Here is a 26,367-nt window from a genome sequence, read left to right on the forward strand (position 1 = left end):
TATATCCCCAGCTCTTTTTTACATTTTTATTTTGAGACAGGGTCTTGCTAAGGTAGCCCAGGCTATCTTCAAACTTGCAATCCTCCCGCCTCAGCCTCCCGAATCTCTGGGATTACAGCAACATACCACTGCACATAGCTGTTTTCTTTTGAAAGGATAATAATAGTATACTCGTGGGGCTATGAAATTCTAGTGCAGTAATCCATTTAATGTACCAGTATGCACTCAGCAAATATTAACTACTGTCTTGGTAATTTTGACTTCTCACTAGAGTGTTTATAAATTAAGATTGGTCTCAAGTTTTTAAAGCTGAAGAAAGTAGTTTCCAGATAGTATCTGGCCTGCTACCTCTTTTCATTCTGGCTATTTATTTTCAATTGTTATAGGAACAGTATTCTTTGGGCTGCCTTTATCCACCTCTTAACCAGAGGGATAAAACCAATCAGCATTCATTGTCATGATGGCTATCTTTCTGTGTTTGTCATGCTCTACTTCTCTAGAGGTGAAAAAGACAACATTCTACTTTTTAAAAGATTGTTAACATTAATAAACTTAATTCCTTTAGACAAGGAGTTTAGACTTGAAGGGTATAAACAGTTATATTGAGTTAATTTAAATTTAGACACAATTATGAAATAGAATGTTACTTTACTGCTACTTTAAATTCTTTGTTGACTAGGTACAGAATAAAATAAATGAACAAATAAATAGTATTGATCTGTGAGTTAAGATGAGTAGAATTAAACAGCAATTGGATAAATTTTTCTCTAATAAAAAAGGAAGGCCTCATGTGGAGGGCTGATTAAGAAGTATATGGTACTCAAGATGGGGCAAGAGTGGATGGAGGATGGATGGGAACAAGACACAGCGGTAGCATAAAAGCAGGTGTAGGCTGGAACACTTATCACTCATAAATATTCACCAAGCTCCTATTACAAGGCAGGCGCACTGTGCATGCTGCTGTACAGTAATCCCTGCTAGATGTCCACATACCTCAGCTCATTTTAAATACTTTTTAAAATGAGCTGAGGTATGTGGACATCTAGCAAGAAATAGCTGTGGAGTGGATAACCATCATTCAGTGGTCTCTCTGTGTTTATCAGCAAGATTATTATCATTGTTGAAAGAGAAAGATACAGAATGAGGTTAAAAGTACAGTGGTAGTCTGTGTCAAATAAAGATTTATGTCAAATTATTGTGAGTAGCGTTTTAAAATTGAAATCCTTTTATTTTCATTTATTTAAGTCATCAATTGGCTGGAGGAATGTTACACGGCTACTGGTATTTTCCACGGATGCTGGATTTCACTTTGCTGGAGATGGGAAACTTGGTGGCATTGTTTTACCAAATGATGGACAGTGTCACCTAGAAAATAATGTGTACACAATGAGCCATTATTATGTAAGTGCTCAAGTTTTTACATGGTGAATGAATTTATGTTGAGTTTTAGTGTTTATAGTGTTCAGTATTGTGGGTGACTGGCTTGTGGGTTTTTCAGCCTTTGGAATAGTGTTTTTTAGGTAAGTATGGGTCCTACCCTGGTGTCCAGGCAAACTAGTGTTGCTGTTGGTGAAGATGTAGTGCTGTGTTTACTTCCTTGCATGTAGGCAAGGACCTCATTGGGTAAAAGGAGACATAAGAGACTACTTGGACTCTTGTCTTAATCCATACCCGTCTCCTCTCATTTGCCAACAACTTATGGTAGCAAAATTAATATTGTTCCAAAATAATTTATCACTTTATCACTGAGCTACATTCCCATTCCTTTTTATATTTTATGTTGAGACAACAGGATCTTGCTAAGTTGCCTAGCCTGACATTAAACTTCAATTGATCCTCCTGCCTCAGCTTCCCGAGTAGCTGGGATTACAGGCGTGTATCACTAGCCCAGCTAGCTTTACTTTCATTTTCTTCCTTTATATGATTTTTAAAAACAGGCAAATTGTCTTTATTGAAAATAAAGATGGGTAAATTACTCAAGATTCAAAAGAAATTTAAATGTTGGTGACTCTTGATCTTAAGTGATAGATGATAGAATCTTTTATTTAATTGTCCTTATAGTTAATGAACATAGATTATCTTACTATTTAAGACATTTTAATATGAAAATTAAAAAAAAATTTAGTTGTAGATTAACACAATATCTTTATTTTGTTAATTTTTTTATGTGGTGCTGAAGATTGAACCCAGTGCCTCCATACACTAGGCGAGTGCTCTACCACTGAGCCACAACCCCAGCCCTAATATGAAAATTCTTATATAAACAAAAAGTAGAATGAAGATTAGAAACCCACATTTACATATAACCCACCTCAGCAATTATATGCATTTGATACTCTTATTTGAAAGTACTTTTGTGTAAGCAGTTATATATGCAAATAATTATTATTTTCAAAGAGTATTAAAAAATGGAACATATTGGAATATTAAATTTTGTTATTAATTTCTTAGGATTATCCCTCTATTGCTCACCTTGTCCAGAAACTCAGTGAAAATAATATTCAGACGATTTTTGCAGTGACTGAAGAATTTCAGCCCGTTTACAAGGTAAATATGTGTGAGATAGAAAAAAGTTCTAGACTTGTTTTCTGTTTCATTTGTTTAATCATTAGAGGCAAAATTATATTTGAATTGAAATGTGTGGACTAGTCCACTGATAGGTGGACTAATTTTACAGAGATTTATATTAATTTTTAATTACATATTATGAAACAATTGTCTTTTCCTCAAGTTTGGTTCCTAAAATTGTTTACGACATTTGTAGGGAACTAATATTTCTTCATTTAATTTTTTTAGATACACATGACAGTAGAGTGTATTCTGACATATTTTACATAGGTGAAATATAACATTCTAATTAGGATTCCATTCTTGTAGGGAACTGATATTTAAAGATAACTGTTACTTGCTCAATGGACTCTAATTGTTTAAATGAATAATATTTGTATTTTACCTGTTTTATTTCTTAATTTCAGGAACTGAAAAATTTGATCCCTAAGTCAGCAGTTGGGACATTGTCTGCAAATTCTAGCAATGTGATACAGTTGATCATTGATGCTTACAATGTGAGTACATTAAGTAGATTAAATTTGAACAAAATCCTACTGAGAATACTTGGCTCAAAGAAAGTAAAACTTCCTTTATGAACAATTTAGCAAGCCAGTAAGTCAACAAAAAAATTTATATTCTATATCTGAAAGAAAATTTTTATATTATCGTATCAGAACATGGCCTAAGTCAAGAAAAAATATGATAAAGGCATGTGGGGAAATTTTTGAGTATATGTTTGTATGTCATTAAGCAGTAGATGTATGTGTTGGTGAGCAAGTATAACTCACATTTAAATTTACAGGTTGCCCCTAATCTTTTTCTTCCCCAAAGTATCCTTTATAGATTCATCTATTTTGATGAACTGTGCTGGAAAATTTTATTACCATTTCTCCTCTTGTCTCATATATTCAGAGGATATATTTTTCTATTTTCAATAGGTACACACACTCACACATTTATATATACAGCTATATATATGCACACATGACATAAAATACATAAAAATGTAAATATATATGTGACTTGCTTAAAAAGATTTATAGGATTGTTCTTGCCTCACTTGGGAGTTGATACTAAAGACAAATTGTTTTTCCCTTTTAGATCTTAGTTCACTACTGAGCATTTGTTAGTAATCATTTAAAATAATCTGAAGGCTTTTATAATACTTTGTAATATTGTGCATTGCATTTAATTCCACATATTCCTCCATAACCCTCTGGTAGGTTGAATTTTAGATATTTTTTACATTGTGCAATGGGTATTCCCAAATGTTTTGGAAAGAACTATCTGAGAAGGTTTTTGCAGATTTTCAAGATTCTAGTCATTCTATGTCTTCCCCATAGTTGGTCTCTCTCTGTCTAAACAGAACATTTTCCTAGTTCCTAGTTTAGTAGTGATATGAGCAGGAGGTAGCTTGCCACTGCAACCTCCTTCATTTGCTCTGAGAGCTGATATTTTAAATAAAGATTGACTTGAATTCACCTCAGGACCTCAGGATCTCACACATGCTAGGCAAGCACTCTGCCACTGTGCTGTATGATCATTAATATTTTAACTGAAAAATTAAAACAAATGCCCTTTTCAATTGTGTATATTAGTTTGAAGATTGGACCCTTTATTAATTAGAACCTGTTTCTCTAGGTTCTATGTTTTCTAGTCATTTGGATTTGGTTTCAAAATACTTTACTGAAATGACATTTTTAGCTGGGCATGGTGGCGTGCATCTGTAATCAGGAGGTTGAGGGAGGAGGATTGTCAGTCCAAAGTCAGCCTCAGTACTTAGTGAGGCCCCAAAGCAACTCAGTGAGACCCTGTCTCTAAATAAAATGCAAGAGGCTAGGGAATGTGGCTCAGTGGTTAAGTGTTCCTGGGTTCAATCCCCAATACCAAAAAAAAAAAAAAGATTTTTTTTTCTTTTTAACAATTCATCTTATATGCATTCAACTAGCATTTTATTTGACTTCCCTATTTATACTTCATCTTTCTTTTAGTCCCTTTCCTCAGAAGTCATTTTGGAAAACAGCAAGTTGCCAGAAGGAGTAACAATAAATTACAAATCCTACTGCAAGAACGGAGTGAATGGAACTGGGGAAAATGGGCGAAAATGTTCTAATATTTCCATTGGAGATGAGGTATTTTCTAAAAATGTTTTCTATATAAAAGAAAAAAATTACTTGTTTATAGAAAAGCAAATTTAGTTTCTAATTTGAGAGAAATCAAATCAGTGATTTTTTGAAATACTTGTGATATTCATTGCTAATTTGCTAACTTAATCTAGTTTTTCTTCCCTCAAGGTTCAATTTGAAATTAGCATAACTGCAAATAAATGTCCAAATAAGAAATCTGAGACCATTAAAATTAAGCCTCTGGGCTTCACTGAGGAAGTGGAGATTATTCTTGAGTTCATCTGTAAATGTGAATGCCAAAGTGAAGGTATCCCTGAAAGTCCAAAGTGTCATGAAGGAAATGGAACATTTGAGTGTGGAGCTTGTAGGTAAGCTGGGAGTTGTCGAGTGATAGTTATATGGATTTAGAAAGTTATAGGCAGGCTGTATTTTGGGATACCATAGAAAATCTCTGTTTGGAACAAAAATGAATTATTTGTTCCAACCACTGTTCATAACTAAAGGATCATTTTGATGGCCTTTTGTGCTGGTTTTTGAAGAGTACTCATAAATTACTACTAAATCGAAGTGCTAAAATGAATGCTTTCATAGCTCTGCAAGAAGTTACCCAATACACTGTTAAGGTAGTATTTGGATTTTTCTCTTATGACAGCATTTGCACTTTTCTAGAGCAAAAAAAGCCTACGTAAAATATCTTTTAGAAAAACATACCAAACTGATAATGGTGATTTTTTATCTAAGAAGGAAGATTAGGGGGCATTGAAGGATGTTTACCCAGAAAATGATATTTTTAGAATACAGAATCTACCAACTTAAATTATATAAACATTTTCATAATGTGGTTACCTTTTTAAATTTAAATGTAAAGCTGAATGTACTGAGGATACCTTTCTCCTTAAAAGAACAGGAGAATAAGATATTTTGATTTAAATGTCAGCCTTAGATGACTATGCTTAGAAGAGTTATTGGTCATGAGGAAAATACATGGCTATAATTCACCATCAATTTTCTTTTTTTCCTTCAGTACTGGAGATTGAACCCAGAGGTGCTCTACTATTAAAATAGATCCCACCCTTTTTTATTTTTAATTTTAAGATAGGGTCTTGCTAAGTTGCCCAAACTGGCCTCAAATTTGTGATCCTCCTACCTAAGCCCTCTAAGTTGCTGGGATTATAGATGTGCACCACTGTGCATGGCTTACCATCAATTAATTGCCTGTTCTAAATAACAATGTGAATGTTATAGTTTTATTTTCATGTTGTACATTTCCTGCTTGAGTCATGAAGATCTATTTTTAATAAAATCTCATTTAACCAAAAAGTTTACCTTGAAAATTCTTTGCATAATGTATTCTCACCTGATATATTGGTAGTTTGAAAGGCTTGTTCATAGTTTTGTTTTCTCTCTCGTGAATTGTTATTTCAAGTTATTTTTATTCTGATTGCAATTTTGAACTCTTCTTCAGGTGCAACGAGGGACGTGTTGGTAGACATTGTGAATGTAGTACAGATGAAGTTAACAGTGAGGACATGGATGCATACTGCAGGAAAGAAAACAGTTCAGAAATCTGTAGTAACAATGGAGAGTGCGTCTGTGGACAGTGTGTTTGTAGGAAGAGGGATAATACAAATGAAATTTATTCTGGCAAATTCTGCGAGTGTGATAATTTCAACTGTGATAGATCCAATGGCTTAATTTGTGGAGGTGAGAAAAGCACCTAAAATAGTTATAAAATATGACCCCTCCAACATGGTAAAACATCTTAGGACTTTACATGTTCAGTAATTAGAAAAGGGTGGCATTCAGGGTCAGTCCATCACTTAGATACACTTTGTTCTCTGCTTATTTTTAAATAAATGCTGTGGTTTTGTATTTTTACCACTATTTTGAGAAATGATATTTTTAATTGCAGGCAATGGTGTTTGCAGGTGTCGTGTGTGTGAATGCTACCCCAACTACACTGGCAGTGCGTGTGACTGTTCTTTGGATACTGTGCCATGTATGGCCGTAAATGGACAGATCTGCAATGGCCGGGGCATCTGTGAGTGTGGTGTCTGTAAATGTACAGATCCAAAGTTTCAAGGGCAAACTTGTGAGACATGTCAGACCTGCCTTGGCGTCTGTGCTGAGCATAAGTAGGTATTTTCTAATTCTTGATATAGTTAACATTTACTTTCTGCTGATCTAAATATGTATTGTCATTATCCATAGAACTATAACAGGTGCCAATATGTTATAAATGAAATGTTGACTGCAAAGAAACCAACTTTTTTCTTAAAGATTCTTTCTTAATAGGCAGTGTGTATTGCATGATATTGAAGTGTATGTCACATGAGAGCTGCATTATTACTTTGATCTGAATTTATTCTATAATTGAATTTGTGTGGTTACCTTTGTTAAATTAGCATTACTATCTTTTTGTTGTTCTGTTTCTGGGAGTGAAACTATAGCCTTGTGTGTGCTAGGCACATGCTCTACCTCTAAGCTATACTCCTGAGTCCAATTACTGTTTGTTAACTCTGTAAAATTAAAGTTTTTTTCTTTTGCAGGATTCTTATAATAATAGTAGTAAATTGTTTAAATTAAGGTGTGTGTGTATACACACACACACACACACACACACATTATGTGATAGGGTTAACTTTATTACCTGTATTTCAACTTAAACTCTTATGAAATTATAATTGATTTGGAAAGCTAGCATTTTTTTAATTTGATGAGTTTTATAAAAAATAGCTTTAATGAGATATAACTGACATACAAAAACTTGACATATTTAAAGTATAGAATTTGACAAAACTTTTTTTTTTGTTTTGTTTTTAACTAACATCTGTTTTTGACCATCAGTAAGAAATTACTTGTTTTAAAATACCAGATGCTGGCATTGTTCAGCAAAGTCTGTTTGGGTTATTTATAATTGTTATAAAATTGAACTGCTAACATTTGTTCATTGAAACATTTTGAACTGCATTAATGCTTTACATCCCTGCATTTATATTAAAAATCCATACATGAATGACAATGAGAAAATTTGTAATTACTTGATTTCTGTCCCTTAGTTTTCCACTCACAGGCATATACTTGGTTACTTTTTGACCCCATGGGGTGAAAAGTCTTACATTCATTACTACCAACAACAGGGAGAAGAGAAAATATTTGGTCATTTTGATAATGAAATGCTTCTCATCTTAAGTGTATTTTTAAGCACGTTTTCCATGTATGCCACATGCTAGCTGGATGTCTTTTGGCATAATTGTTACATATTTGACATGAATAGCACACAACTTGATATCTTTGTAAAAAGGCTAACCAGATAGGCCTCACTTGCCTCCTGCAAAGCCCCAGATCTGTTTTGAAGTCCTGAACAATTTCTCTTACCAGTCACAGGAAGTGGGAAGTTTTTGAATCAGTACAGTGGGCTTCTGATAGTGCCTGGCCTCTAACAGTGAGTTTTCTTCACTCCTACAGTAATGGGTACAATCCTGCAAGCAACTTTTATAACCAGTTGCTTCCTGGGTGCTTAGCCACTACTTGGTTTGCTGATAGGTTTGCTAGCAATTGGCTTTTTATAAGCCACGTAATACACGTTTCTTTCCTACTCTGTTCTCCTTCAACTGGGACTTGGCGAGCCAGAGGTGGTGCTAGGGTTAGCCACTGACAGCAGTGGGGTCATAGCTGCTTGAAACTAGCATTTCTTTTATTAATTTACCATTCAAATCCTTCTTCATTATTTTTGGTTGAATTTGGACACAGAAAATAATCTTTAAGGAAATTTATCTTAATACTACATTTTAAATTTAACAATTTATATTTTAAACAGAGAATGTGTTCAGTGCAGAGCATTCAACAAAGGAGAAAAGAAAGACAGATGTGCACAAGAATGTTCACATTTCAACCTGACCAAGGTAGAAAGTCGGGACAAATTACCCCAGCCAGTACAGGTTGATCCCCTGTCCCACTGTAAGGAGAAGGATGTTGATGACTGCTGGTTCTACTTCACATATTCAGTGAATGGGAACAACGAAGCCATTGTTCATGTTGTGGAGACTCCAGGTAAAAAATCTCTTAATGTCAAAAATTCTTTTCATTTTATTTTATCCCTTACTTTTCAGGCCTGTTGTAAGGTTTCCTAAGACCCAGAAACAGCCTTCAGCAGCTCTATTATTTCAGGTTCAATTGGGAAATTTTCCTTTTCGCAAATTTTAAAATTTAACTAAGAAATAAGGAGAAGAGAAGTCAAGTTTTAAGTTTTCTGAGGGGAGTGTTTAAAGATGAAATGGCAATAATCAGAATGTGGAACCATGCCTGACAGGAGGTACTCAGTAAGAATGTTGTCACAGGTGATATTTAAATTTGAGCTTGACTGAACCTTGGATAGTGTGAAATATAATTTGTTAAAATATATTATTAAGTGTTGAACTTGCTCACCTTCTCAGAAGATGAAGCTTTTTTTTTTTTTTTTTTTTTTTTTTTTTTTTTTTTTTTTTTNNNNTTTTTTTTTTTTTTTTTTTTTTTTTTTTTTTTTTTTTTTTTTTTTTTTATCTTTGTTTTTCTTGTAGCCTTTTTGGTAGATTCTTTGGAATATTCTACAGCAGTATACAGGTTTTTGTGTGAACATATTTTGGAAGATACGATAAACATGTTTAACTTTATAGGAAACTGCCAAACTCTTTAAGTTTCAGTGCTATTTTATATTATCAGGTGGGGTGTTTGGCAGATTTTGTTTCCTAGTCTACCTCCTTGTCTTCTCATTTTCTTAGCATTGTCTTTTGGATATCAGAAGTTTTTTTTATTTTGTGTATTTTGGAGGATAGAACTCAAACTCACTAGGCAAGCTACTCTACTACTCTTAGCCCTGGAAGTTTTGACAAAATACAGTTTACCAAGTTTTTAATTTTTAAAAAAATTTTTTTTTTTTTTTGGTTGTAGATGGACACAATACCTTTATTTCATTTGTTTATTTTTATGTGGTGCTGGGGATTGAACCCAGCATCTTGCACATGCCAGGCAAGCACTCTACCACTGAGTCACAACTCTGGCCCCCATGTTTTCTTTTATTGACCTTGATTTTACTATTGTATCTAAGAATTCTTTTGCATAACCCAAGATTTTAAAGGGTTTTCTCCTGTGATTTCTTCTAGAAATTTGATAACTTATGGTTTTACATGAAGGCCTATAACCCATTTTCAGTTAATTTTAGTATATGGAGTAAGAGACAGCTTTTTGAATGATTGTCTAGGTCTTGCATCTTTTGTTGAAGATTGTCCTTTCTCCAGTTATGTTGAAAATTTGGTGAACTTAATGTGTGTAGGTGGGTTTCTGACTCTCTTCTCTATTCTCTTCCATTAATCTATGTGTCGGTCCTTTAGCTGTACTAGACTGTCTCATAGCTTTATGATTAGTCTCTTTTTTTCCATTTAAATTCATTTCTTAACTGATACATAAAATATAAAAATGTCTTTAAGTGGGGTAAACATGGAATGTTTGGGGTACATATATTCATTTTGTAATGTTTAAATTCAGTTCAACATATCTACTCAAATATTTATCATTTCTTTATAGTGTAAACTTTGAATATATGTTCTTGTAGCTTTTTGAAAAACACAGGTCATTGTTGTCTGTAGCTGTGCGATAGCATACCAAAACTTCTTGTTCTCACTACACTGTAAGTTAATACACATTCTACTCTCCACTTTGATGATCTCAACTTTTTTAGATTTTTACATATGTGTGAGATCATGTTAATAGGGCACAGACAGATGCAAATGATGGGAACACAGGTTAAGGGAATTTCTATTAAATGGGCCCACTGTGCTGACCCCTACATGCTTTCTTTTTTAAGAATCAATTTACCTGCATCCATGACTGACTTAAGTGGACAGGATATGTCACATTCCTCTATTTCCTTCAGGAGAAGTGCAGGCCTGAAATGTCAATAAAAGAAACCCAAGTAACTCTGAAGGGGGAGACTTTTGTGGCCCTTTTTCACAGACCAAATCCTGAAACTCAGGGATAAGGATAATTCCTCTTTACCAAAAAATCTGTAAGAATTTATGGTTAAGAATATTATTAGAAAAAGAAGGAAAAGAAAAAAGGAATGATGTTAAAAAAAAAAAAAAAAGAATACAATTAGAACCCATCAGCATGGTCCAAAGTGACCTAGAGTTGTCTTGGCAGTGGGGAATTGAAGGTCTGAAGTCATCCTGCTATTAGTCAAAAGTCTAGAGGTAGACCTGGGTGGGACTATGGGACCTTCTCTGGGATTCCCAATAAAACTGGCGTGCAGGAGAGGCAACTCTCCCTTTCCTCTCTGAGAGGAAGCACTCTCTTCCTTAAGAGTGTTTCCTTTTCCTTTTCCTTTTCCTTTTCCTGTCCCTTTAAAAAACTAAACTCATGGCTGTTAGTCTGAGTGACATGTCTGAAACCTTTCTGACTTGATGGCAAGAATTCGGGGTTTAGTGGCGGGGTTGGGGGTGTGTTTGTGCTATCTCAATTTCCTGGAAGGCCCAAACCCTGTAACAGTGTGATACGTGTATTTCTGTACATGGCTTATTTGATTTAACATAATAAACTTAACTTCCATTTATATTGTTGCAAATGACAAAATTTCATTCTTCTTCATGGCTGAATAGTATTCTGTTTGTGCATATGTATCACACTTTCTTTATGCACTCATCTATTGATAGATATTTAGGTTGTTTCCATTTCTTGACTGTTGTGAATAGTGCTGCAATAAAAATGAGAGTGCAGATATCTTTACCTTACTGATTTTATTTCCTTTGAGTATTTACTGAAGAATGGGGTTGTTGGAATGTTGTTGGAATGGTTGTTAGTAGTTCTGTCTTTAATTTTTGAGAAACCTCCATATTGTTTTCCATAATTATTGTAATAATTTAAATTCCTACCAACAGGTTCAAGGGTTGTCATTTTTCCATATCCTTGCCAGCACTTTGTATCTTTTAATAGTAGCTGTCCTTACTGGATTGGAATGATAATCCTATTGTGGTTTGATTTGTATTACTGTGATGACTGGTGATATTAAACATTTTTTCATATACTTGTTGTGCCATTTTTATGTCTTCTATTGAGAAATGTCTGTTTAGATCTATTGCTCATTTTTAAATTGGTGTGTGTCTTTTTTGCTATTTATTTTTTCAGTTGCTTTTATGTTCTGGATATTGATTCCTTGTCAGGTGTATAATTTGCAAACATTCTTTTTCCATTCTCTAGATTGTCTCTGAATGTTAAAGATTGTCTCCTTTCCTGTGCAGAAGTTTGATATAGTCTTATTTGTCAGTTTTTGCTTCTGTTTCCTATGCTTTTGGAATAAAAATCTTTGCCCATTCTAATGTCCAGAAGCATTTCCCTTCTGTTTTCTTCAAGAAGTTTCACTTTGAGATCTTACATTTAAGTCTTTAACCCATTTTAAGGTGATTTTTGTCACTGGTCAAATATAGGGGTCTAGCTTCATTCTTCTGCATGTGGATATTCATTCAGTTTTTCCCAGAACAATTTTTTGAAAAGACTTTCCTTTCTGCAGTATATGTTTTTAACATCTTTGTCAAAAATGACTTGGCATAGATGTGTGGGTTTACTTTTAGGCCCTCTATCCTGTTCCATTGGTCTGTCTATTTTTAAGCCAAATCTATTTTTCTGCCTTCCATGTAACTTTTAGAATTAGCTTGCTGAGTGATACCTATAAAAATCTTGCCAGAATTTTGATGAAATTGCACTGAGTTTATAGATCAAATGGGGGAGAATTAACATCTTGGCAGTATTAGATCTTCTAATTCATGAACATGGAATATCTCTTAATGTAGTCAGGTCTTCTCTGATTCTTTTATCATTATTTAGTAATTTTAATGTACAAATCTTGCACATATTTTATTAGAGTTATATGTAAGTTTTTGATGATTTTTGATGTTATTATAAGTGATTTTTAAAAAAATTTCAATTTCTTATAGAAATGAACATATGTGTTGAAAAATACATGATCTTTGATTATTAATCATGTTGTACCTTATAAACTACCTGTTTTGTCTTTTTTTTTTTTTTTTTAAGCTTTTGGGGGATAGCATCCATTCACTTACCTTGGCTTTTTTGCTGGGGACTGGGTACAGAGGATTGAACTCAGGGACACTTGATCACTGAGCCACATCCCCAGCCCTGGTTTGTATTTTATTTAGATACAGTCTCACTGAGTTGTGTAGAGCCTCACTTTTGCTGAGGCTGGCTTTGAACTCGCGATCCTTCTGCCGCAGCCTCCCAAGCTGCTGCAATTATAAGTGTAAGCCACTGTGCTCGGCATCTTGGGTTTTTAGTCCTATTTACTTTATAAGATACTGCCCAGCTCTTTGTGGTCATGATTGGAATTTGAACATTTTAGTCCCTGTATGCTCATTATTAACCTTCTGATTTTCCAGACTGTCCCACTGGTCCAGACATCATTCCAATTGTAGCTGGTGTGGTTGCTGGAATTGTTCTCATTGGCCTTGCATTACTGCTGATTTGGAAGCTTTTAATGATAATTCATGACAGAAGGGAATTTGCTAAATTCGAAAAGGAGAAAATGAATGCCAAGTGGGACACGGTAAGTTGTAAAACATCTAAAAAGTAAAATAAATGTAACACTATTTTATTAACTGAAAGACTGATTATTAAAGTCTTCTTTAAATATTTCATTTTCCCAAAAGTTCATTATTCAGAGAGGATTTACATTTAGTGAAAAACAGAAGGTATTGTAAATATGTCCCTTTGAAACAAAACATTATAATAATATGTTTTAATTACAGAGGCCAGTATTTTTAGTTCTTTAATAGTTTTGATCCTAAGTTTGCTCTTTTGCTTTGTCTAATGAAAAACAGAATCCTCAATAATGCTGTCTGTGCAGTAAGCTATTCAGTGGAACCATTCATACACTGTCTCTTTTTGTGGTACTGGGAATTGAACCCAGGGGCACTGTATCATTGAACTATATCCCCTGCCCTTTTTGTTTTTCATTTTGAGATAGGCCATCCCTAAGTTGCTGTTGCTGGCCTCAAATTTGCAGTCTTTCTGCCTCAGCCTCCCAAGTTACTGGGATTATAGATGTGTGCCACTGTGCCTGTCTACCACCACCCTCTTTTTTAAACAAAGAACATGAAGCAGAGAGCAGCCAGATTCAAAAGACTATCAATATTGATTCTGTTTATATGACATTCTGGAAAAGACACATTTATAGGGCCAGAGATCATAATAGTAATTGCTGGCGGTTAGAGTTGAGGGAAAGGTTGACCAGATCATTTTGGGATGATCTTGATTATAGGTGTTTATGCATTTGAAAACTCATGGAACTCTGCCTGAAAAAAGTATAATTTATATAAAGTAAATCTCGATAGACCTTGCTTCATGAGAAAATTTAAAAACTACAGATGACTGAAAATTTTTGCTTAACATTTAGTGCTTTTGGATAAAGAATCAGAGGGTGGGGTGGCTACATGATCAGCCCTCATATATTCCTCTTTTTACACAAGAAGGTAATGACAATCTTAAGTATTTTTAAATTATAAATGAATTTTAGTCATTTGCATTTTACTACAATTTGCTTTTTTTAAAAAATATGAATTTCAGAGGGGTAGAAATAGTAAAAATTCTCTTTTGTAGTGTCATTTTCTGGTGAAGTCATTAGAAACTATTTCTTTTACTTTAGCAAGAAAATCCGATTTACAAGAGTCCTATTAATAATTTCAAGAATCCAAACTATGGACGTAAAGCTGGTCTCTAAGTTGCCGTTCGTATTTCCTTTCACTTTCTGTCTTTGCATGTGAACATTTATTTTTTATTTATTTTTTTAAATTTTTTTTTTTTTTTTTTTTTTTACTGCACCGTGTGTCCTTTTTCACCATTGCTATTCTTTTTAATTCTGGCTTTTTTATATGGCTATCTTCTGGCTTTTCATTTTGTGTGTTAACATCATTTAGAAGGATTTTAAAATAAACTGTATGGTACAGAAGTAATGACTATGTCATAGTGAAAAGAAAATGTTCTTTCCAATCAGATGGACCTAGGTTCAATCCCAGCTCTTCCACTTAGTAAGTAGAAGAGCACTGAGTCACTTCACCACACAGAGATTCAATTTCTCATATTTGTAGTAAGGGATGGGTAATATCTATTAATTGGGGTGGTGGTTCTTGGCAAATGATCTTCATTATAGTCGTATGCCTTTGGTGGTGTTATCTTGAAATAACAAATTACTATGTGTAACTTTTAGGGTTGAGTAGTGAAAATTGAATGTAAAGTCCAAATTATAAAATAGGAAGATCAAGATAAAATGGAATAATTTTTTTATGTGGTTTACATCTACAGTACCATTATTGAGTCTAGAAATATTTTGAGATTCTTTGGGTTTTGATCATAACTTGAAATTCCAATAAGAGTCATAAGATTATGTATGTGTATTTCTCTTTAGTTATTAAATAAGTCAAAATTTCTAACATTCAATACTAAGATTGAATATTTTTATAACAAATATTTTAGAAAAATCTTTTTACGTTTTTAAATAAAAACTTTATTGAAAAATTTACAGTTGTAATAAGACTTATCCTGTTCTCCATACCTGGGGGACTTGTTTTGGTAAGTTTATGTTTTATAGATGACATGGTTTTTTGGTTTGTTCTGTTTTTTTATCATTTTCTCTTATATCAGCAGTGGGTAGAATTCTTCTTTATACAAACTGTTCATATATGGATTTTTATGAAATGCTTCCAGCCTTATTTAATATAATTGTGTAAGCCCTAAAACTCTCTAATAAAAAAGTTAATTGAGTTTAGAACCAAATTCTCCTGATAATTCAGAATGCTTTTTTCACCAGTTGAATGTAATACAGCCTGGAAGAATTTAGTTTTTCTCACTTCCTACTTTGTTGTGTAGGTAATGATGGTGTTGGTAATAATTTTAGTAATAATAGAAAATACATGATAATCCTTATGTCTCAGACACACTTTTCAATACTTACTCTATATTTATTTACTAGTGAAAACAGTAGGAACTATTTTTATGTCTGTTTCACACATAAGGAAACTGGGGCATAGAAGGGTTAGGTAACTTGACCAAGTTCACAAGTTAATGGGAGAACTGAGATCCAAACCCGGGTAGCTGGACTCTAGGTCCTAGTTGTAGTCCTCTATGTGGTACTGGTTAGCAGCCACTTATCTACGGAAAACTATGTTATCTGATTAGGAAGAGGTAGATCACTATAAAGAATTATAGCTTTGTGATGATTGTAAATCAGGGTAACTCTGTGCTATGGCAAAAGTAATAGGAAAATTACTTAGTTACGTGGAATCCATTCACTATAGCTTATTTGCTCTGTTGAGAAAATATATATATATTATTTTTGGTACTGGGAATTGAACCCTAGGTCACATTACCAATGTTTAACTATTTTTCTGGCATGTTGGAACTTCAATAATACTAGGGATCATGACTTGTTGGATTTTGGGGATTTTTTCCTAAGCAAATTATATTTAAATTTAATTTTGTTTGCAGAAAATTATAGTCAAATTCATATGTGGGAAAATTGGTACATTTTTGTGTTAGTCTGAGACATGATACTTTTTTTTTAATTTATAGTTCAAAAAAGTCATATATTGACCATTTCATGTGTTTTTTTAATCACATTGAGAAACAATTTCTACTTGTATTAGTAAGATGAAATTTTCACCCTTACTATAAATGTTTAATTTTACCTCAAAATAAATTAGCAACATATAATTTTTATTTATACCTAATGTTTTATTGTTTACTTAATTTCTTAGCTGTAATGTTCAACGTTTTAACCAAAATTAGCATTTCACATAATGTAAGAAGTAAATGTTTGATAAAAATTTCTGTATGTACTGGTGAATTCCAGGCAAATTTATAGCTAGAGAATATCCTGAGGTGTTTTCTATAAAAAAAATTAAAGTAGAAATTCATAATAGAAATTATTAAATAAGCATTGAGAAATTAAAACAAATCATAGATTGTAACACACTTTTCTGGTATGGGACAGAGGTTTACAGGTCAACTAATTTACATTATTAGCAGGCACTGTAATTATTTTAGCATGACTACCATGTTGGAGCATTAGGAAAAAACCATTAAGTTATCAACTTATAACCATTAAAGTGGGTTAAAAAATTAGTTTAGCTTCCTCTGCTGTTTTGCAGATTTAAATGTGGATTCCGTATCTCACATAGTTATGCACTGCATGCCTAATGTATTATGGAAAGGATTTTGCAGCCCCACTGCCATTCCAGAGAACAAGGAAGAGTTTTTAACTGAGTACAGATGACCTTATTTCAGAATATAGCCCTGTTCTCTAGTTATAAAATAAGCTTTGATTTTTTGCAAGGCGGGGTTGCATTCTGAATGATGGACACTAATCTGAATTACTTTAGTTCACCTCCATTTAAATTGATGCCTAATACAGATAGTGAATTTAATTTTACCTCTAACCTTGCATGTTAAATTTTTGTTTGGATGGGCTTTGAAATAGTATAATAAAAATGTTTGTACATACAGCAAAGCAAACTTTTCTCCAAAGGTAAGTTCCTCCATATAAATTATGCTTTGGATTAATTAATAATAGGTTTTTAAAAATTTTTTTTGTTCTTATAATTCTAAAATAAAAATATTAGGTATGTCTAATTTATTGTTTTTATAAAAACCTAAGTGAATGGTAATTTATCATCACGACTTAAAAAAAAAAAAAAGGCAGTACTAGCCTCACATGCAGATGGAGGGATGGAAATAATAAGTCTAACTTGTTTGTACTCTAAAACTTCCTAAGAAGATAGTTGCTAGAATCCTGTTCCCTGACCCCTATTCGAAATATCTCCTTTGATGTCAGTATAATAATGTATAATCTCCAGTTGGGATTGGATTAGATAGTAGAATTTGAGATTTTGTATGATTCTAGACTACAGGTCATATTTTCCTGAGGGATCTTGATTGGGAAATAACTAATTAAGTTGCATTTTAAGGAGTATTAGGTGAGGGCTAAGGTGTAAGGTCTTGTTCTAATTGGCATTTATGCTACTTGCTGAGCTGAAATCACAGTAGTTTATTTGAAGTCACAGAACCCAGCCTCTGAATGCTCTCCTTTTGTCTTGTCTCCTGTTCTATGCCACCCCACACTCATACTTAAAACTTTTGAATTATATATGTGTTTCTGTGTATATTTGCCATTGTTTCCCTGTACCTTGACTTTGCATGTATTTGTTTATTTTTCAGTAATTTATTTGTAGTTGATTTCACTATGAAAGGAGTCCTAATCACAGATAAAGTTAACTCTTTTCTAATACTATTCCCATATTACATACATAATTCTATTTTGTACTGTATCAGAGTGTGATATTTTTCTTAACTGTCATTCACAAAACTATAACCCCTGGAGGGCAGAAACTTGGTTGTATGCTATTTTTTTGCTTAAAACATCATTGTCAGTATATTTTTGGATCTTGAAAGATCTCTTATATTTATAGCTTGGAGTCTCTTGCTGGACTTGCAGTATTTTTTACTAATGTATAGTACTGTAGTAAAACGTCACCAAAATAAAAATTTCATGAAGAATGAGAATTAACATTTTAAGCAAATTGGCAATGTGACTTGGAGGAGTACCCTCAGTGACACCAACATCCTTATTCAGACCTCTAAATCAATAATTGCTTTTTTTTCGTTTTGTTTTGTTTTGTTGTTTTTTTGGTAGTGCTGGGGGTTGAACCCAGGGCTTCCTGCTTAGGAGACACTCTACCACTGAGTCACAAGCTCTCAGTCATTAACTTTTGTAGAAGGAACTCATCAAACAGTGAAGAAGCCAAGGAATACCATTTTGATAAGCACTTTCTGTGTATAATAAGGGTATAAGAGTCAGAGTTAATTCTTCTATGACGTGGGCATTAAAAACTTGTTCAAAGGAGAGAATCCACCATGATAGCAGTATAGTTTCTGCTATGGAGGACATTGTTAACTCAACCCTCCAACAGAGGAAGGACTCAGGAAAGGAATTATGCCAGATAACAGAGATATCATTAGACTTGCACAACAGTTTCATTTTTCATCTTTAGAAGCAATTATTAATAATGCCTTCTAAAAAATTGTGATAGCTGAACAAATAAAACAGAAATTACTTTTTAAGATGACTTTAACTCTTAATCTTGTTTTATAAAATAATACTATCTAGTTTTAGCAAAGTGATAATTTTACTCACTTTTTTCTTCTCTTCTTTTTAGGGTGAAAATCCTATTTATAAGAGTGCCGTGACAACTGTGGTCAATCCAAAATACGAGGGAAAATGAGTATTACCTGTGCAAATTTCACAACACTGAATACAAAGTAGCAATTTTCATAGTCACAGTAAGGTAGCTTTAGGGCACTATTGCCATGGTTTTATTCATGTGCAGGTTTTGAAAATGTACAATATGTATAATTTTAATTTTTTTATTATTTTTAAAATAATGTTATAATCCATGCCAGGGACTGACAAAAGACTTGAGACAGGATCAGTATCCTTGTCAGCTAAGGTCACATTGTGCCTTTTTTGACCTTTTCTTCCTGGACTATTGAAATCAAGCTCTCATTGGATTAAGCGATATTCCTGGGGTGATTGAAAGGGCATAAAGTAAGGAGCATGATTAGAATTTTTGTTAATCACGTATTAAAACTGATATTTAGCTTTATAGATATGTCAGTTTTCAGTTATACAGAATCCAAAGGAAATGTCCTGCTAGCTAGTTTAGGATTGTTTTTAAATCTTATTTTGCTGTTTGCCTGTTAGACATGACTGATGACATATCTGAAAGACAAGTATGTTGAGAGTTTCTGGTGTGAAACAGTTTTGAACAGTTGATCTCCAAAGGCCATGGGGAAAATTCAGAGTTAGGAAGGAAAAACAAATAGCTTTAAAACCTGTGTGCCATTTTAAGAGTTACTTAATCTTGGTAACTTTTATGCCTTTATAAATTCAAGCCTTCTATAAAAGTGCTGGGAAATTTTCTGCTGAAGAGGCCTTGATTTAGCACTATTTACTTAAAGGCCATGATTTACATAGTATATGCTGAATGGGGACCTTTTGGATTGAGTTTATTTTATTTTGTTATTTTTATTTTGTTTAATTCCTGGTGCTTTTTATCACCTCTTCTAATCTTTTAGTGTATTTGTTTGCAATTTGGGGGTAAAACTTTTTTTTTTTTTTTTTAATCAATACGTTTTCTTTAAAGTTTTAGCTGTAAATTTGCCTTTTTCATGATTGTGTGATGTTGTACTGTGGTTTTCGCGACAGCAGTCACTTTGAACAAGTCTTACTTTCGGTTGGTGTCCTAACAGACCACTGTGTATTTACTTCTCACTGCTTGCATTGCTCCTCTTTGTTTCATACTAGTCACATTCTTGTTTTAAGTGCCTTTTAATTTTAACAGTTCACTTTTTACAATGCTATTTACTGAAGTTATTTATTAAATAAAAATGCCTAAAATACTTAAATTGTATGTTTTGGTGCTATATTGATCTACCTTATTAGTTTGTGTGCACAAAATTTTTCTCAATTAAAGAAGTTGAGGAAAAGCATTCCTGGTTTGTTGGTATTCCACTTGAGAAACGAAAGCAGTTCTTTTTTGGGGGAGTGGGGTGAAATATAGACTTAGATCCTTGTCTCCCTGTATTGGGAGATCTTTATGAACATCATCTTAGAGCTGTTACTAGAAACTGGAAATTCTCTAATTTTAATTTTAGAGATGGGATCATAATCATAAGATAAACAAGGGAAATTTTTATTTATTATTTTGGTCTTGGTTTATTTTTATGTAAAAGTATATATTCATAAAAAATACTTGTGTGAAAGCCAGGCACAGTGGCTCATGCCTAATCCCAGAGACTCAGGAGGCTGAGGCATAAGGATTGCAAGTTTGAGGCCAGCTTCAGCATCTTGCTGAGGCTTTGTTTCAAAATAAAAAAATAAAAGGACAGGGAATGTAGCTCAGTGATAAAATGTTCCTGGGTTCAATCCCCAGTACAAACTAAACTAAAAACTTGTGTTTATTAAAAGAAATATGTATTTCTTTCTTGAGCATACAACAGATGTCAGAATGATTTAGGGGGGAAAGATTGTGTTATAGTTTTCTACCCATGCATCATTATTAATTGATTTTAAAAAAATATTTCATTTAGATGTGTTTTCTAGTTTTGACTAAAGTATCTTTGAGGTGAGGAAAATCATACATTTTTACAAATTCCTAAGATCCATGAAAAAAAATTATCCTGTTCATCAAACATATCTCATGCTTCAGAATTCTTCTAAAAATTCAAGGATTGTTAAAAGTAGCTTTTGAGTGAAAAGTGGGAATACATATCCAAACTGGATGAAATAAGGCTCTACCACTGTGAGGGTAGTATCTCATCTGAACTGATGGGGTGCAAAAATGCCAGGAAAAGGCATGCAGCAAATATAACTCAGTTAAATCCCCAGACTTAAAATTCTATGAAAATTTTAAGGACATAAAGTTAACAAAAAGTCACTCTTCATTCATTTAATTTTATTTGACTTTCTACATATTCTGGGTTTATGGTCTTATTAGGCCTAATTCTAAAACATAGTGACATAACAAAAACTAAGTTAATTTATTTGTATAAAATTGCTATTCAAAAGATTTCAATTTCGTAATTTAATGCATTACTTCTTTACAACTTTATTGTAAGTTTATAGAAAACAGTTGTATTCAGTTTTATGGGTAAAAGGCAACATGTTTTCACACATTGATAATATTAGTGTTGCTTAATGACTAAAACTATTCATGAGACAGAGATCGGTATTCAGGTCTCCTGCAATTGCCAGCTGACTGGCCCCTAGGCAGCATTTTAAATGTAAACTTGATCAAATTTTTAAACACCCCCATTCGAGTCTGACTTTCAGATCCTTAAGACTTGCACACATTCTTTGTATTTGAACTTTGTTTTATCCTTAGATTTGATAGCTCTATTGGGATAGGAACCTGTGTGTTTTCATTCACCATTGTGTCCTAAGAACAATGTCTAGCACAGAGTACTTGTTGAATAGATGGATCTGCTTTTTCCCACCATATTTACCTATCAGTGATATACTCTGCCTTGCTGCCAGTTCCTGTAGATGGAACTCTGTCCTGCACTTGGATTCTAGGTGCCCTCCCCTCTTACCTGCTCAGGGAGGCAGTTCAGTTCTCTCTTGTGTCATCAATTTCCCCCTCTTCTGGATCATCCCTGTCAGAAACAAACATGCTATAGTTACCATTTCTGTTTTCCCTTTCTCTTATACAACTCAAGAGTAATCTAACCCATACATCTCTGGCCACTTGATTATGTATGCAGTGCTGGATAACTGGAATTCACCCATTAAAAACAATTAAAAAATGAAGTTGAATCCCTAGCTCTCACTGTAATATAACAACTAATTAAAAATGGAGCAAAGACCTAAATATAAGAGCTAAAACAATAAGATTTTTTGAAGACAATATATCTTCATGCTGTGGATTTGGCAGAAGGTTTGTAGACATGACAACAAAAACAGGAGTAATGATATAAGCTTTTGTGTATCAAAGACATGTCAAAAGACTTGTAAACCTGCAGAATGAGAGAAATATTTGCCCAAAATATGTATCTGTGCCTTTTAGTCACAGTAACGGAAAAGCTAATGTGACACAAGTCTTTAACAATTTAAACATGCTGATTGCATAGTTCTATGTTTCCATGTAGGTCTATGAAAAATGAGTAGGTAAAATATGTCACTTTAGGGGCTGGGGTTGTGGCTCAGTGGTTGAGCACTTGCCTAGCACGTGCAAGGCCCTAGGTTCTATCCTCAATACCACATAAAAATAAATAAATAAAATAAAGGTATTGTGTCCAACTTCACTTGAAAAAACAGATATTAAAAAAATATGTCACTTTAAGTGAATATACATAGTGCTGTAAAAGTGTATGCTTTAATCATATGCAGTTTCTTTTATTCAAGTTCTCCAAATATATTTAAAAGTAAAAAAATTAAGATGCCACCTACACAAGGCAAGAGGCTGTTGGACCCCAGGCAATTCTGTAGGTATTGATTGTATATCTTATATTCATTCTGTACCTACATTAAAAATATAATTATTGTACGATATAACAGTCTGCTTCTGGATATATATCCAAGGGAATGAAATTAGTATTAATACTCATCATAGCCAAAGAATGGAAGCAGCCTAAGTGTTCATCAGTAAATGACTAGATAAAGAAAATTTAAACAGATCAATTTCAAGCAGTGAAACTGGAGAAGCCATCAAAAGCCTACCAATCAAGAAAAGCCCAGGACCAGACAGATTCTTGACTGAGTTCTATAAGACTTTCAAGGAAGAATTAAGACCAATACTCCTCAAATTATTCCATGAAATAGAAAAGGAGGGAACCCTTCCAAACTTATTTTATGAGGCTAGTATCACCCTGATACCTAAGTCAGACAAAGACACATCAAGGAAAGAAAACTGCAGATGAATATCCCTGATGAACATAGATGCTAAAATTCTCAATAAAATTCTTGTCAAATCACATACAAAAGCATATTGAAAAGATAGTGTACCACAGTCAATTGGGATTCATCCCAGGGATACAAGATTGGTTCAACATATGGAAACCAATAAACATACTTCATTGCACCAATTCACTTAAAGACAAGAATCATATAATCATCTCAATAGGTGCAGAAAAAGCATTTCACAAAATACAGCACCCCATCATGTACAAAACATTAGAAAAACTAGGGATAATAGGAACATAATTCAACACTGTGAAAGCTATATATGCTAAATCCAAGGTCAACCTCATTCTAAATGGAGAAAACTTGAAAGCATTCCCTCTAAAAACTGGAACAAGGATGTTCTCTTTCACTTCTATTCAACATCATCCTTGAAATTCTAGCCAGAACAATTAGAAAGAAATAAAAGGGATACAAATAGGATACAAATAGAAGAACTGTCACTATCTGCTGATGACATAATTCTATATTTAGAAGATACAAAAAATTCCACCAGAAAACTTATAGAACTAATAAATGAATTCAGCATAGTAGCATGATATAAAATCAACACTCATAAATCAAACACATTCATCAGTGATGAATCCAGTGAAAGAAAAATAAGGAAAACTATCTCAATCACAGTAGCCTCAAAAAAGATAAAATACTTGGGAATCAATTTAACAAAAGAAATGAAAGACCTCTACAATGAAAACTACACAACACTAAAGAAAGAAATTAAAGCAGACCTTAGAAGATGGAAAGATCTCCCATGCTCATGGATAGGCAGAATTTACATTGTCAAAACGGCCATACTACCAAAAGCTGTAAACAGATTTAATGCAATTCCTACTAAAATCCCAATGACATTGTTCATAGAACCAGAAAAAAGAAATCATGAAATTCATTTGGAAAAATAAGTGACCCAGAATAGCCAAAGCAATCCTTAGCAAGAAGAGTGAAGCAGGAAACATAACTATAACAGACCTTAAACTATACTACAGAGCCATAGTAACAAAAACACCATGGTACTGGCACTAAAATAGACATGTAGACCAGTGTGGTACAGAATAGAAGACACAGAGACAGACCCACATAAATACAGTAATCTCATTCTAAAGGCGCCAAAAACATTTATTGGAGAAAAGATAGCCTGTTCAACAAATGGTTCTGGGAAAACTGGAAATTCATATGTAGTGAAATAAAGTTAAACTCCCATCTCTTACTCTGCAAGAAACTCAATTCAAAGTGGATCAAAGGCTTAGGCACTAGAACAGAGACCCTGTGCCTAACAGAAGAAAAAGTAGGCCCAAATCTTCACCATGTTGGTTTCCTTAACAAGACTCCCAATGTACAAGAAGTAAAATCAAGAATGAATAAATGGGATGAATTCAAACTAAAAACCTTCTTCTCAGCCAAGAAAATAATCAATAACATGAAGAGGGAGCCTACAGAATCGGAGAAAATCTTTACCACATGAACTTCAGAGTATTAATCTCTAGGATACATAAAGAACTCAAAAAATTCAACACCAAAAAAAAAAAAAATTAAATGGCTGAGGACCTGAACAGACACTTCACAGAAGAAGAAATACAATCAACAAATATTTGAAAAATATTTGCAATCAAAGAAATGCAAATCAAAACTATACTGAAATTCCATCTCACTCCAGTCAGAATGGCAATCATCAAGAATACAAGCAACAAATGGTGAGGATGTGGGGGGAAAAGGCACACTCATACATTGCTGATGGGACTGCAAATTGGTGTCACCATTATAGAAAGTAGTATGGAGATTCCTCAGAAAACTTGAAATAGAACCACCATTTGACCCAGTCATCTCACTCCTAAGTTTATACTCAAAGGATTTAAAATTAACATACTAGAGTCACACAGTGAGATCAATGTTTATAGCAGCTCAATTCACAATAGCCAAACTATGGAACCAACCTAGATGCCCTCCAACATATGAATGGATAAAGAAAATGTGGTATACATACACAATGAAATATTAGTCAGCCTTAAAGAAGAATGAAACTATGGCATTTGCTGGTAAATGGATGGAGCTGGATAATATCATGCTAAATGATATAAGCTAATCCCCCCAAAACAAAGGCCAGATGTTTTCTCTGACATGCGGATGCTAATTCACAATAATAGAGAGGGGGCAAGGGAAGAATAGAGGTACTTTGGATTAGGCAGAAGGGAATGAAAAGAGGGGAGGGGGTGTGGGGGTAGGAAGGGTAGTTGAATGAATTGGGTATTATTAGCCTGTGTGCATATGTGACTACACGACCAGTGTGATTCTATATCATGTACAACCAGAAGAATGATAAGTTATATTCCATTTATGTATGATGTTTTGCATTCTACTGTCATATATAAATAATTAGAAAAAAATTAAAGAATGCGTATGTGTAATGCAATATTATGTAGCCATTAAAAGGAAAACAGATGAACTTGGAGGACATTATATTAAGTGAAATGAACCAGATACAGAACGACATTACTGTATGCTCTCACTTCTATTTGGAATCCAAAAAAAGTTGAACTCAAAGGAATTACTGTGAAAGCATAGAGGGTGGGGGCCAAAGATCATGGGTGGAAGAAATGATGAAATGTTAGTTAATGATCAATAAGTTCTGGGGATCTAATGTATAGCATGGTGACTATGTTTACTAAAATCAGATCTTAAGCGTCCTTATCACATGTACATAGCACGCAGCATACACACACGCCCAGTGGGAACTGTGGAGAGAATATGTTAATTACTTTGTTGTGGTAACCATTATACATGTGGGTGTCAAGTCATTGTACACCTTGAATATCAATAATTTTTATTTAACAATAATACCTTGATAAAGCAGGGGGAAAAGTGAATGTAGTGGTAACCATTTAAAAATAGATGTGAGATGCATCTAACTGTATTACAAGTCTTTGTAATACCAAATGATTAGAAACAACAAATATTTAATCATCATTAATTCATGAAACAACAGAGCAATATATTAGAGTCAGCAAGGTTTCATTATCCATGATCAAGTGTCGCACTTGTGAATATGCTGTATTATGTTGCCTGAGAGAATTAAGATTGCGAATTGGCTGACCTTAGGTAGGGATTACCTAAGTAGGCCTGATGAAATTGGATTGGTTCTTAAGA

The 26,367-nt window shown here is 33.5% G+C and overlaps 1 protein-coding gene across 3 annotated transcripts in view; it reads left to right on the top strand.

The window, feature by feature from the left end:
- The window catches only part of Itgb1 (integrin subunit beta 1), a 49,259-nt gene extending 29,082 nt beyond the window's left edge, over positions 1-20,177 (top strand). For 2 of the 3 annotated variants that reach the window (XM_015483470.2, XM_048809095.1), the window contains 11 exons: positions 1,246-1,401; positions 2,452-2,547; positions 2,976-3,065; positions 4,542-4,682; positions 4,845-5,044; positions 6,142-6,380; positions 6,589-6,811; positions 8,497-8,729; positions 13,100-13,266; positions 14,365-14,445; positions 18,929-20,177. In XM_015483470.2, the coding sequence (XP_015338956.1) occupies positions 1,246-1,401; positions 2,452-2,547; positions 2,976-3,065; positions 4,542-4,682; positions 4,845-5,044; positions 6,142-6,380; positions 6,589-6,811; positions 8,497-8,729; positions 13,100-13,266; positions 14,365-14,439 (1,620 nt within the window). In that variant the 3' untranslated portion in view covers positions 14,440-14,445; positions 18,929-20,177. The remainder of the gene's footprint in view (positions 1-1,245; positions 1,402-2,451; positions 2,548-2,975; positions 3,066-4,541; positions 4,683-4,844; positions 5,045-6,141; positions 6,381-6,588; positions 6,812-8,496; positions 8,730-13,099; positions 13,267-14,364; positions 14,446-18,928) is intronic. The other variant, XM_015483468.2, reaches the window with a different exon arrangement.
- The last annotated feature ends 6,190 nt before the right edge of the window (positions 20,178-26,367 follow it).

The sequence above is a fragment of the Marmota marmota genome, unplaced genomic scaffold, assembly GCF_001458135.2.
Source record: "Marmota marmota marmota unplaced genomic scaffold, marMar, whole genome shotgun sequence".
Taxonomy (NCBI): domain Eukaryota; kingdom Metazoa; phylum Chordata; class Mammalia; order Rodentia; family Sciuridae; genus Marmota; species Marmota marmota.